Here is a 20,567-nt window from a genome sequence, read left to right on the forward strand (position 1 = left end):
TTTTAGGTTATGTACGTATGCATCATGTTATGAACGTTGAGGGCAGCATTGAATTTCTCGAAACACGATCACAACATAACAAAAAACAAAATGGATTGCCTCGCCGAGAAAGTCTTACGCATCTCTTTAATCATATTTGTGGCATGTTTCGTATATTCCATCGCCAGCGAGGGATCTCTCTGCACATACTATAGTACGTACTTTCATGTGATTTTATTCATAACTCTTTGTTATTCATTGATTAACTTCGAGTGTGCTTGAAATATGTGAGCAATCGAAATGTAGTCCCATGTATTGAATTTCTTGTCGAGTAAAAAAAGAGTGACCCTATTGACCAAATCGACTAACGTTAGGGTACCTAATTTAATTGTTGAGCTTGAGTGAGAATGACCTTTATTGCATAATGACAAGAGGCCGGGATCCGGGGTATTACCACATAGGTCTAGTCTATCGCATATCGGCAGGGCCAGGGACAAGGGTAATTTACCTTGACATCGGCAACATGTGTATCATGGCTGTTAATGTTAGTGTTACTGTTGATATTAGTCCCGTAGACCGCGCCGCCAGGGGCGGTCCTGGCGGCTTCCCCGCAGTTTCGCTTATGTGAGAATAACGAATAGCTCCCCTATTCTGTGCGCTTGTGCAAGTGATTGTGAATTCTGTGAACATCGGTGAGCTGCTTATAACAGACATCATTTTGTGCATCACAAGCAATGAAATGCATCAAACAGTCGCCGATGATAGTCATTTAGGTTTCATCGACCCATGTAAGTATTCCTAGTAGTTTCTGTTGAAAAATTGAGGAAATATAGCGCCGCAAAGGCACCCGTTTGTTCAACATGAAGATCTGAATGGGAGCACGGTGCAGCCGCCACACGCTGCGTGTGGCGGCTGTCGCAGTTATGTTGATACATACTGTAGTGTTGGCATAGATTCTACAATGTACAGTTGATGTATAGACTTACTTATAGAACGAAAAGCAGGCCGCATGTATGTGTGGGATTATGCGCCATATCTAGTATAAGCTATGAAAGTAAAAAAAAACAAAAAAAAACTCGTAAACGAACTAAACTAAACATGGGAATATACACATAACAGTTAATACACATCCATTAAGATTTAGTAAATTACGAAAGTGACGAATGACTGTGAAATTCACGTGTACATGATGTATTACCTATTGAAGGATAGGTACGTTTTAACTGTGCGAAGAAAATGCATTGCACGCATAAAAATGGCATGTACATGTATTTCACTAACACAGATTCAGAATCAACAGGATTGTCATGAGATTTGAAAATTCTGCAGTATTTATGGCTTATTTTAAGCAAAACTTAGGGGAATTTGTTTTATACTTTTGGAATAAACAAGTTGCATATCCTTGGGGTGGCGATTGGTGGTACATGCTGTTTTCCCGCATATTGTACATCTAGCTAAAAAATTGTATGAGAAAGTTGACACAGAAATTTGGACTAAAAAAAAAAAATAATGATTTAGGAAATTACAATCAGTTAACAAATACTATGAAAAATAATTAACTCTAAGTCTTTTTGTGCCAAATGAGGAGAGAACAGGTAAATAACCTGAGGAAACAGGAGGAAAAAGAATGGCAGGAAATCCTTTTTAGTGAATACATACAATTGACGTTAACACGTCTTTGTCATTCACTAGATTTACAAGTGTATGTGCTTTATCAATGCAGAAAAGGCAGTTTGTTAAAATCATGAGCTTACACTGGCACACTGTAAAAAATGTCACTTGCATTTGTCGCGGAAAATTCTGCACATGCAATCCAAGTCAACAATCTGAGCACATGATATGAATGTGCAGTATTTTCTGCATATTGAAATGAAATTAAGGTGAAACTGAGGAATACTTTGTGAAATACAAGGTCAATGAGTGCACTAGTACAACCTAGTAGGTCCGACCATACTTAATTACAGAGGAAAAGGAGGAGCTAGAGTAGAGGGGTGCTAGTGCTACACCAATGTAGGAATGCTGGGGGCTGCAGCCACTACCTGCCCTGTCCCTGTGTAAAAATAACAATATTCAGCCATCCACCACGTCTTATAGCAGGTTGCCTGAATTTCCTTCTTGGTTATGCTGGAATATCTACACATTGCAGTTTCCTCTTCACAACAAAAAGGCTCAAAGTATATTACTGACTTCAGAAAAGATAATAAGACAAAGTGTCAACACTTAACTTTTTTGGAAGGTGCATTTCTGTAATTACACAGGAAAGGAAAAGGAACTGATGTAATGTATAAGTTATTATTTTTTCGTACAGATACTTTCACGAATGAAATCATGGACATTTTCACGAGATGTTTTCGCGATTTTGACACCTGTAATATCGGAAGTGCGCTATTACTCAATGACATGACGACATTTTTGCAAACAGTGATTCGCAAAATTTGTGAAAATTAAACCCTTGCGAAAATAACAGCTTATACAGTACTGTAGAAGTCATGGTATCCAATAAGGGTTATGTGAAAATAATTCATGATGGACATAAAGATATCTCTGATATTTTTACTTCTGACATTTTTACCTTGAAACTGATTAATATTTTTAGCTCTTTGTTCTACACCAAACTGTACTTGAGCTTTTGGCTGTTATTTTCTCTCCTTTGCAAAGTAGATTCTAAATCTTTTAGACAGGTGACAGGGGTTGCACTTAACCTTTTTTTTAACTAGCCAGGCGGACTACTTAGAATCAATTTTGACACTGAAACAATATTTTGGCTAGCCAGACGGACTAGTAACTTCAGAATTTTATGATTTTTAGCTAGTCCGACGTGATTTTGAGTGGCCAATGGCCAGCGGACCATCGCCAATTTCAAACCCTGGGTGATCTGAGCAGCTCATGCTGTTTGTTTTAATGAACATTCCTTCTGTATTTTCTGTTGTGTTATTTTTACAATAAATGTATGTTTAAGTTGATAACTCAGTGTGATTTTGTGCCCACCTACTTGTCATTTCTTTTTTCTTGAATGTATGTGTACATGTATGAAGTGATTACTGTGCTATACATAATCATCAATATTACCATTGAGTCAAAGGGGCCTGAGCTTTTAATCCTAACAGAATCTTTATCAGAGGCAATGTGACAAACATGAAAGGAAAGCAGACTTTCTTCATCCATCAGTATTTTCTCTGATTACTGTCACATGCAGTAGATGCCAGGGTTTCACAGCCTGAATCAAGCCTTCCCAACTGCTCCTGGTACAGCAAAAATGCTTGCTGTAAACGTACAGAAGTGACGGCTGTATTTGGTAGCATGTACAAGGTGAGTTTGTACTGAACTATGGAGAAAGTGTCTCAGACATTCTTGACACACAAACATCCACATATCAACATTGATATCATTTGTTAATAGCTGTAATAAGAATAAAGAAAGAACAGATAGATTTCACTTTGTCAAGGTTGTCAAGGTCAATATTTGAGCATTACAGTGTATAAATCTTTATGCCTTCACCGTGAAGTGTCACCAGAGGCATTATGTATTCGGTTTGTCTGTCTTTCCGTCCTTCCATACGTCCGTCCTTCCGTCCACAATCAATTTTGTGGACAGCATAACTCCAAAACAATTTTAGGTTTCCTGACGAAACTTGGCACGTATGTATGAGTGGATGAAGTTGTGCCTATTTACTTTTGGGTGCACTTACTCAAGGTCAAAGGTCAAGGTCAAATTGTCTACGTTTCACTATTTCTCCAATATCTACACATTGCCTGCAGGTATTTTCTTGAAACTTAGTGTTGTATGCATTAGCTGATATAATTTCTCTAGTGAAAGTTTGTGGCCATGAAGTCAGAGGTCAAGTAAAAATGCTACAAAATGGCAGAGATGGCGGACGAGCATCACTCGCCATAGTGATACAACTGTATATCTAGTGTTAAGTTCTATTTTATTCTATGTACAATAATTCACCTGGTGGACATGCTCAATTGTAATAATTTGTATTACCGGTACCCGTACTGTATGTTGTGTGTGTTTTAGCTACTCCCTGATGTGCTTGGAGAGACCGAAGGGTCATAGTGATTTGGATCGCCGTTTTCCAACCCGGCAACTTACGGAGGTGCACCAGGGAAAGCCTGACAGCGTGTACCCTTGAATTTTGCTTTTTTCTTTTGTTTATCTGTTATCGCTTGTATTGCCTTGCAAATGCTGAATAAATGATAAATCAATAATGATGATGATAATGATAATGATGTTAAATTTCATTTTTTCTCTATAGGTCCTACATCTAGGAAATAGTTCAATATATCTTAATGGAATTTGTTATGCATGCTGCATAACAGAGATTCTCTTAGAAATTTTGGGGCATGGGTCAAAGGTCAAGGGTCGAAGGTTAAAGATCAAGGTCAACTTCTCAAAATGTCTGTATTTTTCTCATAGCTATGCAATGCCTCAAAACTTAGTGTACATGTATTACCCAAAAGAAATTCTGTGGGAAAGTTTTTGGCTTAAAGTTCAAAGGTCAAATGAAAATGCTGAATTTCACTTGAACTTCCGCCATATTCTTGTACAGTAACTGATGTGGCTTTAAAGGGTATCATCATGAAACTTATTATGGATTTTCTGCCTGACAGTGATTCTCGTGGTCAAAGGCCTGGTTAAAGGACAAGTTCGCCTTCACAGACATGTACAATTGTAGGTTGAGTGAATGCAGCAATATTAGTAGAACACATCAGTGAGAGTTTGAGGAAAATCCGACAATCCGTTCAAAAGTTATGAATTTTTTAAGTTTCTGCTCAGTCATGGCTGGATGAGAAGACTACTATAGCTTGTGATGTCGCATGAGTACAACGGTATAAAGAAAGTATAAAGAAAATCCACCTTATTTTCACTTTTCTCGCATAACAAAAGAATACTCGAGTTCTCTCTTTCAGAAGGCAAGGGGGAATAATATTATCCTTAACATACACCAGTAACAAGTCCAAGAAATGTGCACTTTATTCAAAAAGTAAAATTTTGTGAAATTCTCTTTTTATTTTCATTATATCGTTGTACGCATGTGACATCACACACTGTAGTAGTCTTCTCATCCAGCAGTAATTGTGCAGATACTTTAAAAATTCATACCTTTTGAACGCATTTTCGGATTTTCCTCAAACTTTCACTGATGTGTTCTACTAATATTGTTGCATTCACTCAATCCACATGTACATGAAGGTGAACTTGTCCTTTAAAATGCTAAATCTTTTACATTTAATGGCACTGAAATTACACACATACTGTGGAGATTTCTCAATGCATAAACTTATAAAAGAGTCAAAGGTCAAGTAAAAATTCTCAAATTCCCAAATACCTCTCGTAAACAATAAAGCAATTCATCCAATTAAATCTGTTTCAAGAAAAGTGAAAACTTTCCCCAAAGAGTCTTTACATGGGAATAACATGCCCAAGTACTAAATATATGTGACCTGCTACAACAAAAGGATCCAATAGTCGGGGGCGGACAATTATTCCCATACTCTTCTACTTTAATTCCATATTATAGCACAACTCATAAAAGTACTCGGTTGCAGAGATATCGATGATTTTATTAGCACATGTCAAGTGGATGTGGAAATCAGAGTTTCGAGAAAAATGCCTGCAAAGTTTTTCTTCTGACTCTATCATGATCAAGGGGAGGTGAGACAGTTTTCACCGCTGGACAGTAGAAAGTATGCTCATAGCGACCTCGGCGATGTTCGTTCAAGCTTAGCGCCAGCAGTCTACGCACGACCAATCAGTAATCAGGATGCCACGCACTGACCAATAAGATTGCTCCATCATTGCTAGGGGCAGAGTCTAGCTGCCGCTCTAAATCTAAATCTTCGGACACGATTCTGTTATGTTGAAAGTCGGAAAATCATGGCCTGGAAAAACGCTGATTTCTTGTCTTTCCTTTAATCATTTAGCTTCAAAATTTCGGCAGTTGATAGACAAAACATTAGACTACAAAATTATGCCAAAAACAGAAATCTGATTGTTTTGACCAATTTTGATGATGTGACTTCAAACTTGATTTTCTCGGCTCAGCCGTCAGCGACTTTAGGATCCTTTTGTTGTAGCGGGTCACATCTATTCATGAAAATACCTATAAATAGGCATTGTAGAGACATCAGGGAAATAGTGATGTTTGTAGATTTGACCTTGACCCTTGACTTTTGACCTTGAGCATGTGTACCACAAGTTGGCAGATTGTGCAGCATTGTCCACTCATACCCTAGCATATGTATGGTCCACGCCAATGTTCATTTTGATGCATATCAAAAGTAGGAACATACAATACCTCAAATAGATCTATACGAAGACTTGATTTTGGACAGATGGATGGACAGTCAACCCCAAAAACATGATTCCTCTGCTGGGCAATTCCATGGTTGATAGTTACGTTACATTTACGCCAATTTACTCTTTAATTTGTACAACTAAATCACCAATTTTTCATTTCCAAATCAAAATCATGTTAAAAACATGTTTACCCTTCCGAGGTTTATGATTTTATACTGTAATAGGAATTGATACAATTCAATTAATATTAGAGTTGCCATGTGGCTTTAGACGTTACAAAAATGATAATGACAAAAATAAAAAATCAACGTCATGTGACAAAAAGTGTGCAAAAATATAAGTTTCCAAACCATTAAATGTTGCTTTAATTTCAATTATGCATCATGACAAATGTTCCCACAAACATTTTTAGCATTTCCATCAATAAGTTTTTAGCTTCCCAGCCAAAAGTATGTTTCGTAACGTTGCATTTGTCCATGGAATAATTTTGCAAGTCATTTCACCCGTTTATGATTGATAAACTATCACGTGACCCCTGAGATTTAATTCATCTTTTTCCCTTTAGCAAAACGTGGAGGGAAAAAATATCAAAGGAACCCACTGTAATTAGCATTTAATCCATATCCGCCGATCTACGGGATTTCCCGTAGAAACCGCGAACGCTGCAATCACCGAAGTATGGAAAATTCCGTAGTCGAGCTTGCCGCTGAAATGACATCATTTTTCACGTCATTTTGACAGTATTTTTGCATTTGTAATTATGACATTTGTTTACATGTATTTGTGTGATATTTGGTCACAAATTTCATTTCTCCTGAAGTGATATGCATTGATTGGAATGGATGTGGTATCTCATTTTAGAGAAGGTTGTAAAGAACAGTCTCTTCACATCAGTCAATGATATTTTTACATGGAAAATAGCATTTGTCATAAATAGAGCGATTGCATTATGTTTTTACTTCTCCAATTATTCCTACTTCAAAGATCATAATATGCATGTAACATATATCACTGTAAAGCTCTTGCTTTGAATATTTTGAAAATAATATTCAAATCTACATGCAAAGGAAGAAAATATTTTTGATTTATGAATAAATATCAAATATGATATTTATTATTCATATTTTCATAAATCATGTCTGACTTCTGTCAACTGGTAAATTCTTCTGATTGGTCAAAATGCATGGAAATTTGTATCATGATAAAGGCAATTTTATGCCCTTTCTTTTGATACATAATTTGTCAATTTTCCTTTATTAAAAAATAAAGGAAAATTGCCTTTGAAAGAGATGTGTAACCCGTTGAGGGTGCTTTGAGTGCAAATATTTGCCTGTAGTGGCATGGTACAAATGGCGTTTACAAAATATAACGCAGTAGGCGGATATGGGTAACAGGGTTAAGTTAAGCCATATAGGGCCAATGCACGTGTGTACACAAACACCCAAGTGGCCCAGCACCGTTCGCGCACACACGCCGACAAACAGACAACTCTTCAAACGATCGCTCTTCATTAGCAAGCAACGAAAAAAACATAGACAAGTTATATATCATTTGAAACAGGAAAAAAATCTCTTTAATATAGGTATATAACATGCTGCCATTCAATGCTTAGTACAGTCAAAGTACTCTGCGGAAGTGAATGACGTCGTTCATATGTCGTTTTATTCACTACCAGTACGGGATATTCCGTATGTGGCCCCTGCGGTGCTCGGACGAAGTACGGAATATCCTGTGGATGGCTCGATATGGGTCAATTTAATTGTCCCCAGTCTCTCATGTACATTTTGAATTATGGTTTGAGATCTTGCAAAATCAATGAAAAGAAAAAAAAAATGAAATCTGCTGAATTTGAAAGACCTTTATGATTTCTGAAGATCCATGGCATTAGTTGAAGCCTAAATAAAAGATTAAGATAAAAAGGCACATTTCTTTCATTGACGTAATGTCCTGACTGCAGCATTGCCCTGCTACACTTATTGTGGACGCATAAAAGAATTATGGTATGAGAAGTGCAGCTCATACATGTATATTATGCCAGAATGATGCTCCCAGTTGACGAGTATGTGGGCATCTAAACGTCTACCTGCAAGAAGACTCATAGGAAATGGGAAACCCTGATCCCCCCCCCCCCCCCCCCCCGGGCTGTTTGTACACTGTTTCAGATACTTTTCAGTTACTTGTAGTAGATAAAGACAGGCCTATTTGCTCTTCTTTTGCTTTTGCATAGGTTCATTTAGCCACCAACTCATGTCTGTATCATCTCAACTACATGATGTGCTACTTTTGCAGCCCTGAACAGATCGACTGGTATGATACGTAAGTAGTTTTCACATCTACAGCCATATTGTTACTTGCTTCCTGCCTCCGTATCTCCTTACTCTTGTACATAGTGGGAGAATAGTTTCAATTCATGACTGCTGCAGCTTCCACCTTTTGCCAATTAAAACACTTTGGACCAAGAGGGCAGCTTTGTACACACATAGTGATTTTTTATTCCTATTATATTCAAAAGTTACTGGATGATGAATGATTTTCATACCATTGCTATTCGAAACTGAATGATGAATTGCTGTAGAAGTTTGCACATGCAATCATGCCAAAATGGAAGATTTAAGCAAAACAGGAAATTAAAATGGCAACTTCCCAAATCATCAGGATATGGTCTGAAAATATTCTAGCACACTGTGAAAGATTTACACATACAGTAGTTACTTAGTAGATAAAGCTATGTTCAGCTACATTGAAGAATGGTCTGATGGTCTTGAAGGCTTGTCAGAAAAAATATTTCATTGATCTTGGAATGAAAAAAAAAAGTAATGTGTATGTTGATTGAATTATTAGGGTAGTTTATTTTAATTCTTTTTTATTTATCTATTCATTTTTTTTTTAGTTGAATGCACCATTCCAGTATTATTTCTGTTGTATTTGTGATTTGTTCTGCAGGAAATTATACATATGCTCAGAGTTTTGTGAAGCTACATTTGAAGAATGCAAGACAGCATACTATGATGGCAAGAACATTGGCAGTGAATTTGGCAGTGGAAAAGCATTCTGTGAAGCAAACAGCTTTGATGTTGTGCATGGCAGAGATCGCTGCTTTAACTACGATCCCACTGTCTTTGCTAAGGCACCGTTGACTGTTGGATCTCTCTTTCTCATCCTCTTTCTCTCAACAGTTGTTCTACTCACTGTTTTGAAATGATATCCTTTTTGTTAACTTTCAAATACTCATTTATAAGCTTCTTTCCCCTTACAACCTCAAGTATGATGGCTGCTTTCGTTAATTCTTAAATGATGCAATGTTTTATGAACCCACATGAGTTCTGAGAGAACTAGGAGGTCTTTGTTCTGTAATATTTACACAGATGATGGTTATAATCATGTAGAGTATGTTACTTCATAAATTCCAGTAAGATTTCCATTAGTACAACTGTAGATACTGTAGGGAAACACCACAAATGACTCATACCAACTCTGAAATTTGAAGTTGATGTTTCGCTTATTCCACAGTCCCATTCCTTGCAGGGTAATAATGTACAAGTTTGGAAAATATATATTGACATAACTGCTTTTTGGGGGAATTCTTGAAAGAAATGTCAAAATTTTTTGATGTGCTCTAACATTTTGTTGAAATGTTATCTACTTTGATGAGAAAAGCAGCAAGGTGCACTTGTATTTGAGACCTAATAGCAACCACTTTTATAAAGATATGATTTTGATAATACATTGTATGTGCATTTGATCAACTTCCATAATCATACGACAACACAAAATGGATGTACCTATTTATGCTCATAATCAAAAGTGTGACTGCCCAGCTCAAAACCCACAAAAAAAGTAGGCCAGGCGAAGTCCCACTTTCCTATACAATAAAAAGAGAAAGGTCTACAGCTTGAAAAGGATGTACATTGTATAACTTGTTAAAATTGGACCATCCTAACCCATTTAAAAAGTGATTGAAATAGCACTGACTAATAGGGGGTTTTTGCATCAGTATGTCACATTACAATATATGTGTTAGTTTAGTCACATGCAATGGAATAATGCAAACCTCTCACACTTCTCAGTGCAAAATCAATAAGTGAACTTCTGATTTTGTGTGAAAACATCATCATTAGTTCTATCCAAATCCTATGATACTTACATAGATTCACCATGCAACAACAGAATTCTTTGTAGTCATTGCAAGCGATATTTCTCATTGCAACAATGTAAGTAAATACATGGTATAAAGGACTCATGTAATACATATCGCAGTGGATCTATTTCATTTTGCAACTTGATTTGTTGAAAACCTTGGACAACAATTATTCAGTGATTTTCATAGAGCCTCAATGAAGGTCAGTTTGAGATTCCTTCTGAGATGGCTGCAAACAAAGTGTTTTGACAGATGTGATTTACAGTATTCATTTTCATCTCTTGATAAAAATTGTAGTGAAAATAGAATGTTTTAGCCCGTTGAGGACAGACTGATTTTGCTACAACACTCATTTCCCATAGACACTTGCCCAAACATACTCGGGACTTGTCCTCAATGGGTTATTATTATTTTTTTTTTTGGTGGTCTGTGTGGCATTTGGGAACAGAAATTTAAATGCAATAGTGCATCATGTTGTAAGTTTAAAAACTGTGTGTACATTGTATGTTGGCCTTTTAGAACACATTGTGCAGACAGACTGCAGCATCAAGACTGAAGAAAAAAGCCCAGAAGCAGCATCATTATTGAATTTTTTTGTGACTGTTCAGCTATTGTAGTTTCACAGTTATTTATGTCTGCAAAGTAGTTTGTACTCTAATTAATTAATTTGCTCTACACAAACTGTCATGGCTTCATGGAATGATGTGACTGTAAATTACATGGTTTTTATTGTTTTACATTTGTCTTGTTTGGATTATAGGGAAATTCTTCACTCACAATTTATGTATAAAACTTAAATATGAATTATTTCACCTCACAATGTATTGTTCACTCATAAAACAAAAGATGATTTTAAATGATTGAGTTTCTTTTTTTTTTTTGGGGGGGGGGGGAGGGGGACACATCCCTTCCTCACGCAGACTTAAAAAAGGTGCATTGCTGATGTACTTTTTCTGGTCTGCCTGTGTTAACTAGCAATGGCCAACATAATGATGATCGGTAGAGCATGTTACCGACTGTATGTGCCACAAAAGAAGGAAGGAGACCCATCATTTTACGTGTAGAGCCTGCTTAAAGTCAATGAACTTTCAATATCCATTTATAAGTACTCTGAACTTGTGCAATTCATTTTGCCACTCAACTTGCTTGGTTAAGAGATAATCTTTGCCAAAGTTTACAATGATAAGTAAAATGCCAAATATTGTGTAAAATTGCTATGTTTTCCATGTTTAGTATTAAAGTCTCACATGAATGTTTGTTTTTTTCAAATGTACTGCAAACCATAGTACTAAGCATGAAGCTGAGTGATTTTTTTTTTCTTAACCATATTCCTGTATTCCTGACAATGGACTTAATATAGACTTTCACACCAATGTCCACCTTGATATGATAAGCCTTTTAAATAATCTGCAAACTTGAATTATGAACATTGTTGATTCTTCTTTTTCATCCATTGTCTTATGCAGTTGTTAGGAATGTTGTAAATAATTAGCTCATTGTGAGGCTATGATAGTTCTTAGTTAATTGTCTCACGGAACATGCATTAAAAATTCAAATATTGTGAAGAAGTCTTTGGTTAGAGAGTAGAGTGAATAGTGCCATGTGTTTGATCATGTGCTAGCATTGTTATATGTACAGCCAGTATACCATGCTACTAGGTTGGGCTTTATTTTCTTGTTTATAGCAGGGTAAGTAATGAAACATGCATTAGCCCTTTACCCCATACTTGATGCCTGCCTATAATGAAGTAATCCCAGCTACAACCAGTAGCCAGGGATAGCTTTAGATCATTTGAGATGGAAGGCAAAGGACTGTACAAAGGTGTGGCTGCATTGCCATCAGTCACTAAAATCATGTACACAACTGGCTTCATAACGGTAAGCGTATGTGCAGATGTTGCAAATTTAGTCTCAAAAGTTGCATGAGACTTGAAAGAAAAAAAAGTCAAGAAGCATCGGGATAGGGTTTTCTGGCATCGTAGGACTGTGTGAAACAGTAAGGGGTGAAGATTCATTCACCCCCAGTCTGGTTAGGGTTAAGTGAGTAAAGAAAGTTAGCATTCTTTTGCCTTTGAAGGATTTTCTACTTGATATTTAATTACTTTAAATTGTAGTGCAAAATAATATTGCCTGAGCAAGGACAGTATTTTTAAGAGAGTGACGAGTGCTTTTTGCTGTAAGGATAATACATTGTATTTTCCATACTAAAATCAAGTGCAGAGGCAGGTTACAATGCACCTGACGTAATAGACATATCCTTTTCATATGGTAGGGAAATGGTAGATACTCTCACCACTGTACTTATATTCTATGCTTTATTTAAATGTGTGTGCAATATTTGCTGCAATAAACATGTATGGTGATAGTAGCTGTGTTCTCATTCATTTTCTGCCATAACAGGCAGTCAGACATGTTATGTCGTGCAATATGTGTACCCCTATACAGTGTCATTATAAACAATAATTAATGAAGAAGTCAAAATGTGCACTTTGTCTGAGTGTCAGTTCATCACTCATCATTTGTATTTTTTGTTGTTTTTCATTTCCTTCACCACGAAGTGTCACAGAAGGTATTGTTTTTCAAGTTGTCCGTCCTTAATCAATTTTGCAGACATAAGTTCCGGGTGAGATTATACTAATGATGCACAGGATAGAGTGTGTTAGTGAAGGTGCGGCGCGCTCGAGAGTATTGACAATGGTGCGACATGCACGAGGCGCAGCCGAGTGCATGTTTGCAACCGTTGTCAATACTCGAGAGTGAGCCGCACCTTCACTAACGCCACGAAATAATCCTGTGCATCATTTGTTTTATAAAATGGGTCGAAAACTAACAGCATTATTCACGTACCTTTGTGGGTCAATACCAGTCAGCTACATGTAGCACTCGCTCAAAAGTCAAGTTGTCCGAAGATGTTCGTCCCAAACATTTACGCACGTCGCACTCGGAAATCCCGCACATAAGTACTGTACGTACGTATAAGAGTATACGTACGCCACGTACTGTTATGCACAAGAAAGGCCGCCGGCTGTTGTGGCAGCCCGCGGCCCGAACTAGAAGTTGTTTACAGGATTGACAGCGCGTATAGTAGCGCGTGACGCACTTGTAACAACTGATTGAGTGCGCACTGCTAGTGTAAAACATTGTGACGTACGTCAGGCCAGGGAGGTGGAAGAGAGACTCTTCTTAGTGCATACCTGAAGAAAATAATGCACGCACACGTGACTCATTTCAGCGCTTCCAATTGGCTACATTCTTGAACCCATTTTATAATATACAAATAGTGAATGGTCACGAGTGCAATGGTACGAGATTTCGCACGAGGTGAAAGATAGAGGCGCTCTATTCAATGAGGCGAAGCCGAGTTGAATAGAGCGCCTCATCTTTCACCGAGTGCGAAATCTCGTTCCATTGCACGAGTAAAGACCATACACTATTTGATTTATACAACGTCCAAGTAGATCTTTTTGGTCTAAGTAGGCCTAGAAGTCTATATATGTATGAAAAATATAGCCATACTTACATGTGGATCCACTGCGATTCTCTTTCTGGCTTGTGCAATCAGGGCGTTTAGATACAGGTCACAGCCTAGCGCTCATACACGTACACTACCACTACGAAGGCCTACGTACGCGCATGCATGTACCGCACACGTAGGCCTACACTGCGCTAGCTGCATGCGATCCTCAATATGCAACACACAGTACACGCAGTACCGTACAATTTCTCCAACCGTGGAATAGAACGAAAAAATCGAACCAAGTTGCACGCAAAAATAGAACCAAAATTGCACGGCGCGCTAAATGGAGTACTTATTGAATATCACGTGACCAACAATCCTCCAATCAAATTACAAGGATCTACTTGGACGTTGTATAAATCCTCATAAAGCTTTGTATATAATGTATGTATCAGTGGACAAGGCTGACCCTGTCAATTTAAGGGCACACACATTCAAGGTTAGCTCTTTATGTGCATACGTGCCATTTTCGCATGCTGACTCAGTCAACGGCATGCCAAGTTTCCATGTTTTGCTCAAACGCACAAATCACCCAAACTGATCGCTAAATCGCCATGCCACAATACAATGAAAGCTTCGCTTGTGATTCTTCTATCGCATTGTGTAGCTCTAATACTAGCTTGGATTAAATGGTGATAGAATATCAAGCAGTGCTCCCTTTTAGATTTTCATGTAAATTCTATGTATGTGTCATTGTTGCAAAAGCCATGCCATGCTTACAATGATACAGCTACTGGTCAATAGAGAAAATACAGTGTGACAATGAATTTGTTATAAAATTACATTTACATCATAGCAAAGCTCGAGAATTTTTCTCCAAGTTTTCTCATTGCATGTCCAGCATAACAAAATGGTTATAAATAAAAAGTGACATGGATTAAAAAACAATTAAACAATATTTTCCAAAGCATGTCTGCATCGTAGTCTCAAAATAATGTGGCATACTGGGAGTTCACACCATGGCGCATAATAGTAAAAGGTCATATGTCAAGGTCAAGTTCCAATATTTTACAGTTTCCCCCATATGTTATCTGCAAAGCATAAAGGGGAATTCAGTGTAAGTGTGTATTTCAACAACCAGATAGAGATTATCTAGGGAAAGTTTAGGGCCGTGTGTTTACGGTCAAAGGTCAAGTAAAAATGCTACAATATAACTTTTTTTCTCACCATGTCTTGGAAATGGCTGAAAATGTCTTCATGAAACTTTGTACATTACATATAGCTCAACAAATAAGTTTGCTTGGAAGTTTTAGTGCAAAGGGTCAAAGGTCAAATAAATTGTTATTGAAATACTATTGGAATTGCTTAATGCTGGAATTTTACTACATTGTATTTCCTCCATACTTGGAAATGATACACTTATTGAGCTTGCTATATACATGCAATCACTAATGCATATAATTTTACACACTATTACTGTTTAGAAAAAAGTTTTGGACCATGGGATCAAACTGGCAAGTGAAAGTGCTCAAATTTCATTACTTTCTGTATGTATTTTTGTAATAACTCAAGGTTCATGCATGCAATTTGTATATGAATGCTATGTTTGGAGAGTTGAAATCTTTGATGCAGTTTTGGGTCACCATCTGGATGTCAAACGTAGGGACACCGATTTTGTACCATCTCAAAAAATGGTTGGAAACTGTAGAAAGTGCCATGTACTGTTACACCAGTAGACCTGGAGTTGTATTGGGTGATTAATGTGATATAGCAGAGTCATATCAGTCACCGTCGTGACATTTCTAGTTTCGATGTTGGTTACTTGTATGTGTATGAAGTAAAAATTTTGTGCTCTCCTTTATGCTGAATTCTCTGAAAGGTTTGAAAACAATGGAGCCAAGTATTACTTAGATTAATTCTACTGTGTAAATTATATCATTTTATGAGAACCATTGCATATTCTACATAGTACTGTGTTTGAACCAAAGAAGTTTTATCTTGTTCTTAGCCAATAGTCTTGATGGCAAAGTATACCAGGGTATTAAAGGCAATATTTGCGATAAGAAAATTAAGACGGCATACTGGTTATGTGTTACTTTACATGAAATATAGTCCTTTGTGTTAATGTTTATTATTGAGAAGAGATAATGGAAGTTAGTTTAAGACAGATACTTATCATGATTATGATGAATCATGATTGTCTCCTTTTTTTTATGTTTTTTTTTCTTCAATGGACAGGTAAGGTGTGCTTAGTATGTGTACTTTGTGTGAAATGAATACTAGTTTATAGCAGTTTGTTAGGCCATTTCAAGTAAAAAGAGCTTTGCAGTACATGCAGTCACCAAAAAAGGAAGTAAACACTTTTTTTAGTTCATCTTTCTCATACACTTTTTGGCTAATAATAGTGTTTTATATACCATGTTAAAGGTAATTTAATTGGCTATAAACCCAGTAGGGCAATAAAAAGGGAAACTTCATGCATGAGTGAACACATTCGTTTTCTCTTTCAAGGCACAAAAGTGAAAATTGCAAAAATGGACTAGTTATTCAAGCGTGTATGCTCTTCCATATAACAACGAGAACATAAGACAAATTCAACACGATAAAAATGCAAATTAATTTGCAAAACTCTACCTATGTCTATAATGTCTCTGTAACTCTCCAAAGATAAAGAAAGACAAAAAATAATGGAAAAAATTAAAACATCTTCTGTCAAATCCATAGTCAAAAGTCATAGGAGAAAAAATAATGGTAACAAAGAAGGTAAAATTTCAAGTTATTCCAAATTAAGAAAATTTGAAATAATATTTGGTTCCTAAATTTGTTTTATGCATTCCTTAAATTTCTTAATCAAAAGGTTAAGTTAAGAAATTTTGTCGTTTCTATCACCTTTGCAGCTTACTCCCTATGTCATTTGAAGTTTGAATTGATAGAAAATTCTTATGTTCCACCTTCAGTTTCCCCAATATGTTTTTGTTTTAGAACGTAAAGAGAAACGAGGGAACGGAAACTTGTTTCTGCTATTTCATTGATATCTCATTGCGTTAAGTTGGTCCTCTGTTATCATTGCTATCTTTGAAGGCACTTGCAAATGAATTTCAATATGTCCATTTTTTGCAATTTTTACTTTTCTGCCTTGGAGGACAAAAATGAATGTTTTCTCTCATGCATAAAGTCACCCATTATATACACCTACCAGGTTGATAGCCTATTAAATATTCTTTAATATGGTATGACACAATGATTTCCATCAAAATCTATGAGAAATCTTAACTGGAAAAAGTGTTTACTTTCTTTTTTTGCTGAGTGTAGATGAGAGCTGAAACGGCACATTGTTGGCAGAAAAACTGCACGTAGGCCTACATGGTTTATGTAGTACGTAATCCAATTTGGGAAAAATAGTATTTACCATGAAACCTTCAATATTTTTAGAAAAGAGCAGTATAGAATTCTGCAACCAAAAAAAAAAAGGAGAGAAAAAAGAGTTGGCATCTCTGGGCACTGCATGTTAACAGGGTTCCAAGCACATTGTAGTCAATGTACTTATATTTTTAGGTGTTTACTTACAATAATAGAGTGTTCTAAAGTGATAGAGCTGTACTGCTGTGGAGTGACATGTAGTACTTTTTATATATTACATCTTTTCAAGGAAGCTGTATGGTACAAATATGAATGTAGTCTAGTGCAATTTTTTGCTCAAAATTACACTGCCTGTGATTGAAATTGGACATAGTTTGTGTTCCTTTTTTATTATATATCAATTTCAAAGGTTAATAAACTGCACAAACTCCGGTACGTGCTTTATAATTCAGAATGTGTTATTCCTTTGAACACATTGTCAGCATTTCCGTAGACCTATAAGCTCTCTGTGGGAAATGTGTCTCTGGATGAGTGAATATGTGTGTGCCTTTATGTGCGTCTGTATTACATTACATGTATATGTAAGCTTGTTTCATTACACCAAATTAAGGGCTCCCTCCTTGTTGCATAGTATGTTTAATACACTGACCATCCAAAGTAATAACCTGTGTTTTTGCTGTTGTCACCAGCAGCAAGTATGCAGTCAACTGTCATGATCAATTTATGGGTTAGGATTAGGGTTAGGGTTACGTTTAGGGTTAGGGTCAGGATTAGGTACATATGGGAACATTGCTACTGTGGACCACAGGTCCATTGGCTATATTTTGTCGTAGAGGGGTCTTATCTTTTATTAGATATTTTAGGTTTTCTTATTAAAATCCATTTTCAAATCATTGTAGCTTTTACGGTATTACGACCGTTGGCTCTATGATGTGAGCAGATCTCTAAGATGTGAATGGTTCAGAAAGATTCTTCTTGGGAAAGAGACAGAAAAGTTTCCGCTGGATTTTGAAATACACTGTACATGTCAACGTGACTTTTCCCGTGAAATTGCTTTTGGGGTCATAGAGGTCACTTTTGGGGTACACAAAGGTCACTTTCTGGGTACCTGTCACTTTTGAGGGACATAGAAGTCCCTTTTGGGCACACGGCACTTTTCATTTATACGGAGGTCACTTTACAAGTGCATTAGTCTTCTTATGGGAACATATGAAGAGTTTGTTCGCAAAAACCGATAAGTCCATATTTGCCAAATGGAGATATTTGCGATTAAAGGTCAAGAAAAATAAAGAGAATAATAAGAAAATTTTTGCTTCTTTTGCCCATAACTTCAAAAATGTACCTTTATATGTAGTGACCAATATATCATTTAAAAGGTATTATTCTGTACTTTATGACAGAGACCGTACTTCAAAATCTTCAAAAATGAACTTATCGGTTTTTGCAAACAAACTCTTCATATCTTCAAAATGTAAAATGTTTAGGAGAGCAAAAAACATGGCAGCCGAAGCACTATCTATAGGATATTCTTTCATTTGACTCTCATGGTGGCTTCAGTTTTGGGGTGGACAGGACATCACTGAACCAACAATCTGACCATTAATCAAAGAAAGTGACTTTCACCCTAAATTTGAGATACAAGGTGTTGTCGCCCCTGTGACGGTATAACTCTTTTAAGGTACCCTGATGACACTTTTCAGGTACTGTCCCTTTTTAGATACTCTGTGGGCACTTATAATAGGTAATGTAACCTTTTGGGTATAAAAGCGCTCCTGTCAGGTAATGTCTCTTTTAGGGTACCTAAAATAGGATTAGGATTAACGACAGAGTTAAGGATTAGAGTCAGTGGCCAATGTTCAAAAGAAAATCTTTGTTTGGATTAGGGTTGGGGTTAGGGTTAGAGTTAGGGCTAGGGGTTAAGGTTAGGGTTAGGTTTAGGGTTAGGGTTAGGGGGTTAGGGTTAGGGTTAGGGTTAGGGTTAGGGGTTAGGGTAAGGGTTAGGGTTAGGGTTAGAGTTACAGGTATTCCGCAGTATATGAAGTGTATAGTTAAGAGTTGAAATTAAAAGGGTAGATAGGTCTCATCGAGACTAACATACTCCAACAATTTCAGATCTTAACTCCGAGTAGTTTTTGCTCCAGCCGTTTTTAAAGTTACCATTTATTTTGTACTTTAAAAAATTCAAAAGCGTCTGGAAGAAAAAACTAATTATAGTTAAGGATTCATACTTTGGTAAAATGTTAAGTCCGGTGTAAGTGTTAGGGTAAGAGTTACGGGTATTCCGCAGTATATGAAGTATATGGTTAAGAGTTGAAATTAATAGGGTAGGGTTAGGGTAAGGGTTAGGGTTAGGGGTTGGGTTAGGGTTAGGGTTAGGGTTAGGGGGAGGGAGCGTTAGGGTTAGGGTTGGGTTAGGGTTAGGGTTGGGTTAGGGTTAGGGTTAGGATTAGGGTTAGGGTTAGGGTTAGGGTTAGGGTTAAGGTTAGGGTTAGGGTTAGGTTAGGGTTAGGGTTAGGGTTTAGGGTTAGGGTTAGGGTTAGAGTTACGGATATTTTGCAGTATATGAAGTATATAGTTAAGAATTGAAATTAATAGGGTCGATAGGTCTTATTGAGACTAACATACTCCCAAAATTTCAGATCTTTACTCCTAGTAGTTTTTGCTCCAGCCGTTTTTAAATTTACCATTTGTTTTGTACATAAAAAATTTCAAAAGCGTCTGGAAGAAAAACTAATTATAGTTAAGGATTCATACTTTGGTAAAATGTTAAGTCTTGTAGAAGGTCCAACATATGGAAGTTTGAAAGTGTAAGTGTAATTAGTCTTTGCTCCAGGCGACTTTGATTTTTTTTTGATATATACTATATGTACGATATTCGAAAGGGCCTGGAAGGAAGACTAAACTTAGTTAAGCGCTCATACTTGAGAAAAAACTTAAGTTCGGTACAAAGTCCAAAATATATAAGTTTCAAAGTCTAACTTGAAGTAGTCTTTACTCCAGCCGTTTTTTAAATTACCGTATGTTTGTACATAGAAATATTTGAAAGGGTCTGGAAGTAGAACTAATTGTATTGAAGGACTGATACTTGACAAATATGTTGAGTCCGGTGGCAGGTCAAACATATTGGACTTTGAAATTGTAAGTCCAATTAGTCTTCTCTCCAGGCGTCTTTGAAAATTTTCCTATGTACTATATATATACAAAGAATCACAATATCGGCTATTCAACAAAATGATGTATGAATACTTGCGTTTTTTATTTGAAATTTAGAAACAATAATTAAAATTGAATTACATGCAAACAATCACAAGATATGTGCTATTCCAGGCAA

At 36.6% G+C, this 20,567-nt stretch overlaps 1 protein-coding gene across 1 annotated transcript; it reads left to right on the forward strand.

Annotated features, from left to right (window-relative positions):
* The first annotated feature begins 75 nt into the window (after nt 1–75).
* LOC139735994 (uncharacterized) lies at nt 76–9,866 on the forward strand. Its single transcript, XM_071646747.1, has 4 exons — nt 76–193; nt 3,176–3,288; nt 8,510–8,598; nt 9,226–9,866. The coding sequence occupies exons 1-4, from the start codon at nt 91–93 to the stop codon at nt 9,482–9,484; spliced, it is 564 nt and encodes a 187-aa protein (XP_071502848.1). The 5' UTR covers nt 76–90; the 3' UTR covers nt 9,485–9,866.
* The last annotated feature ends 10,701 nt before the right edge of the window (nt 9,867–20,567 follow it).

This window comes from Diadema antillarum, unplaced genomic scaffold (assembly GCF_040938485.1).
Source record: "Diadema antillarum isolate AM-2024a unplaced genomic scaffold, OU_Dant_1.0 seq00000616_RagTag, whole genome shotgun sequence".
In the NCBI taxonomy this organism is placed as follows: Eukaryota; Metazoa; Echinodermata; class Echinoidea; order Diadematoida; family Diadematidae; genus Diadema; species Diadema antillarum.

What these genes read in the sequence shown, in the direction of transcription:
- LOC139735994 (XM_071646747.1), top strand. Translation starts at nt 91, where the DNA reads ATGGATTGCCTCGCCGAGAAAGTCTTACGCATCTCTTTAATCATATTT. An exon ending in TATTTGGTAGCATGTACAAG is followed by an intron (nt 3,289 to 8,509) that starts GTGAGTTTGTAC and finishes GCTTTTGCATAG; the next exon opens with GTTCATTTAGCCACCAACTC. An exon ending in CAGATCGACTGGTATGATAC is followed by an intron (nt 8,599 to 9,225) that starts GTAAGTAGTTTT and finishes TTTGTTCTGCAG; the next exon opens with GAAATTATACATATGCTCAG.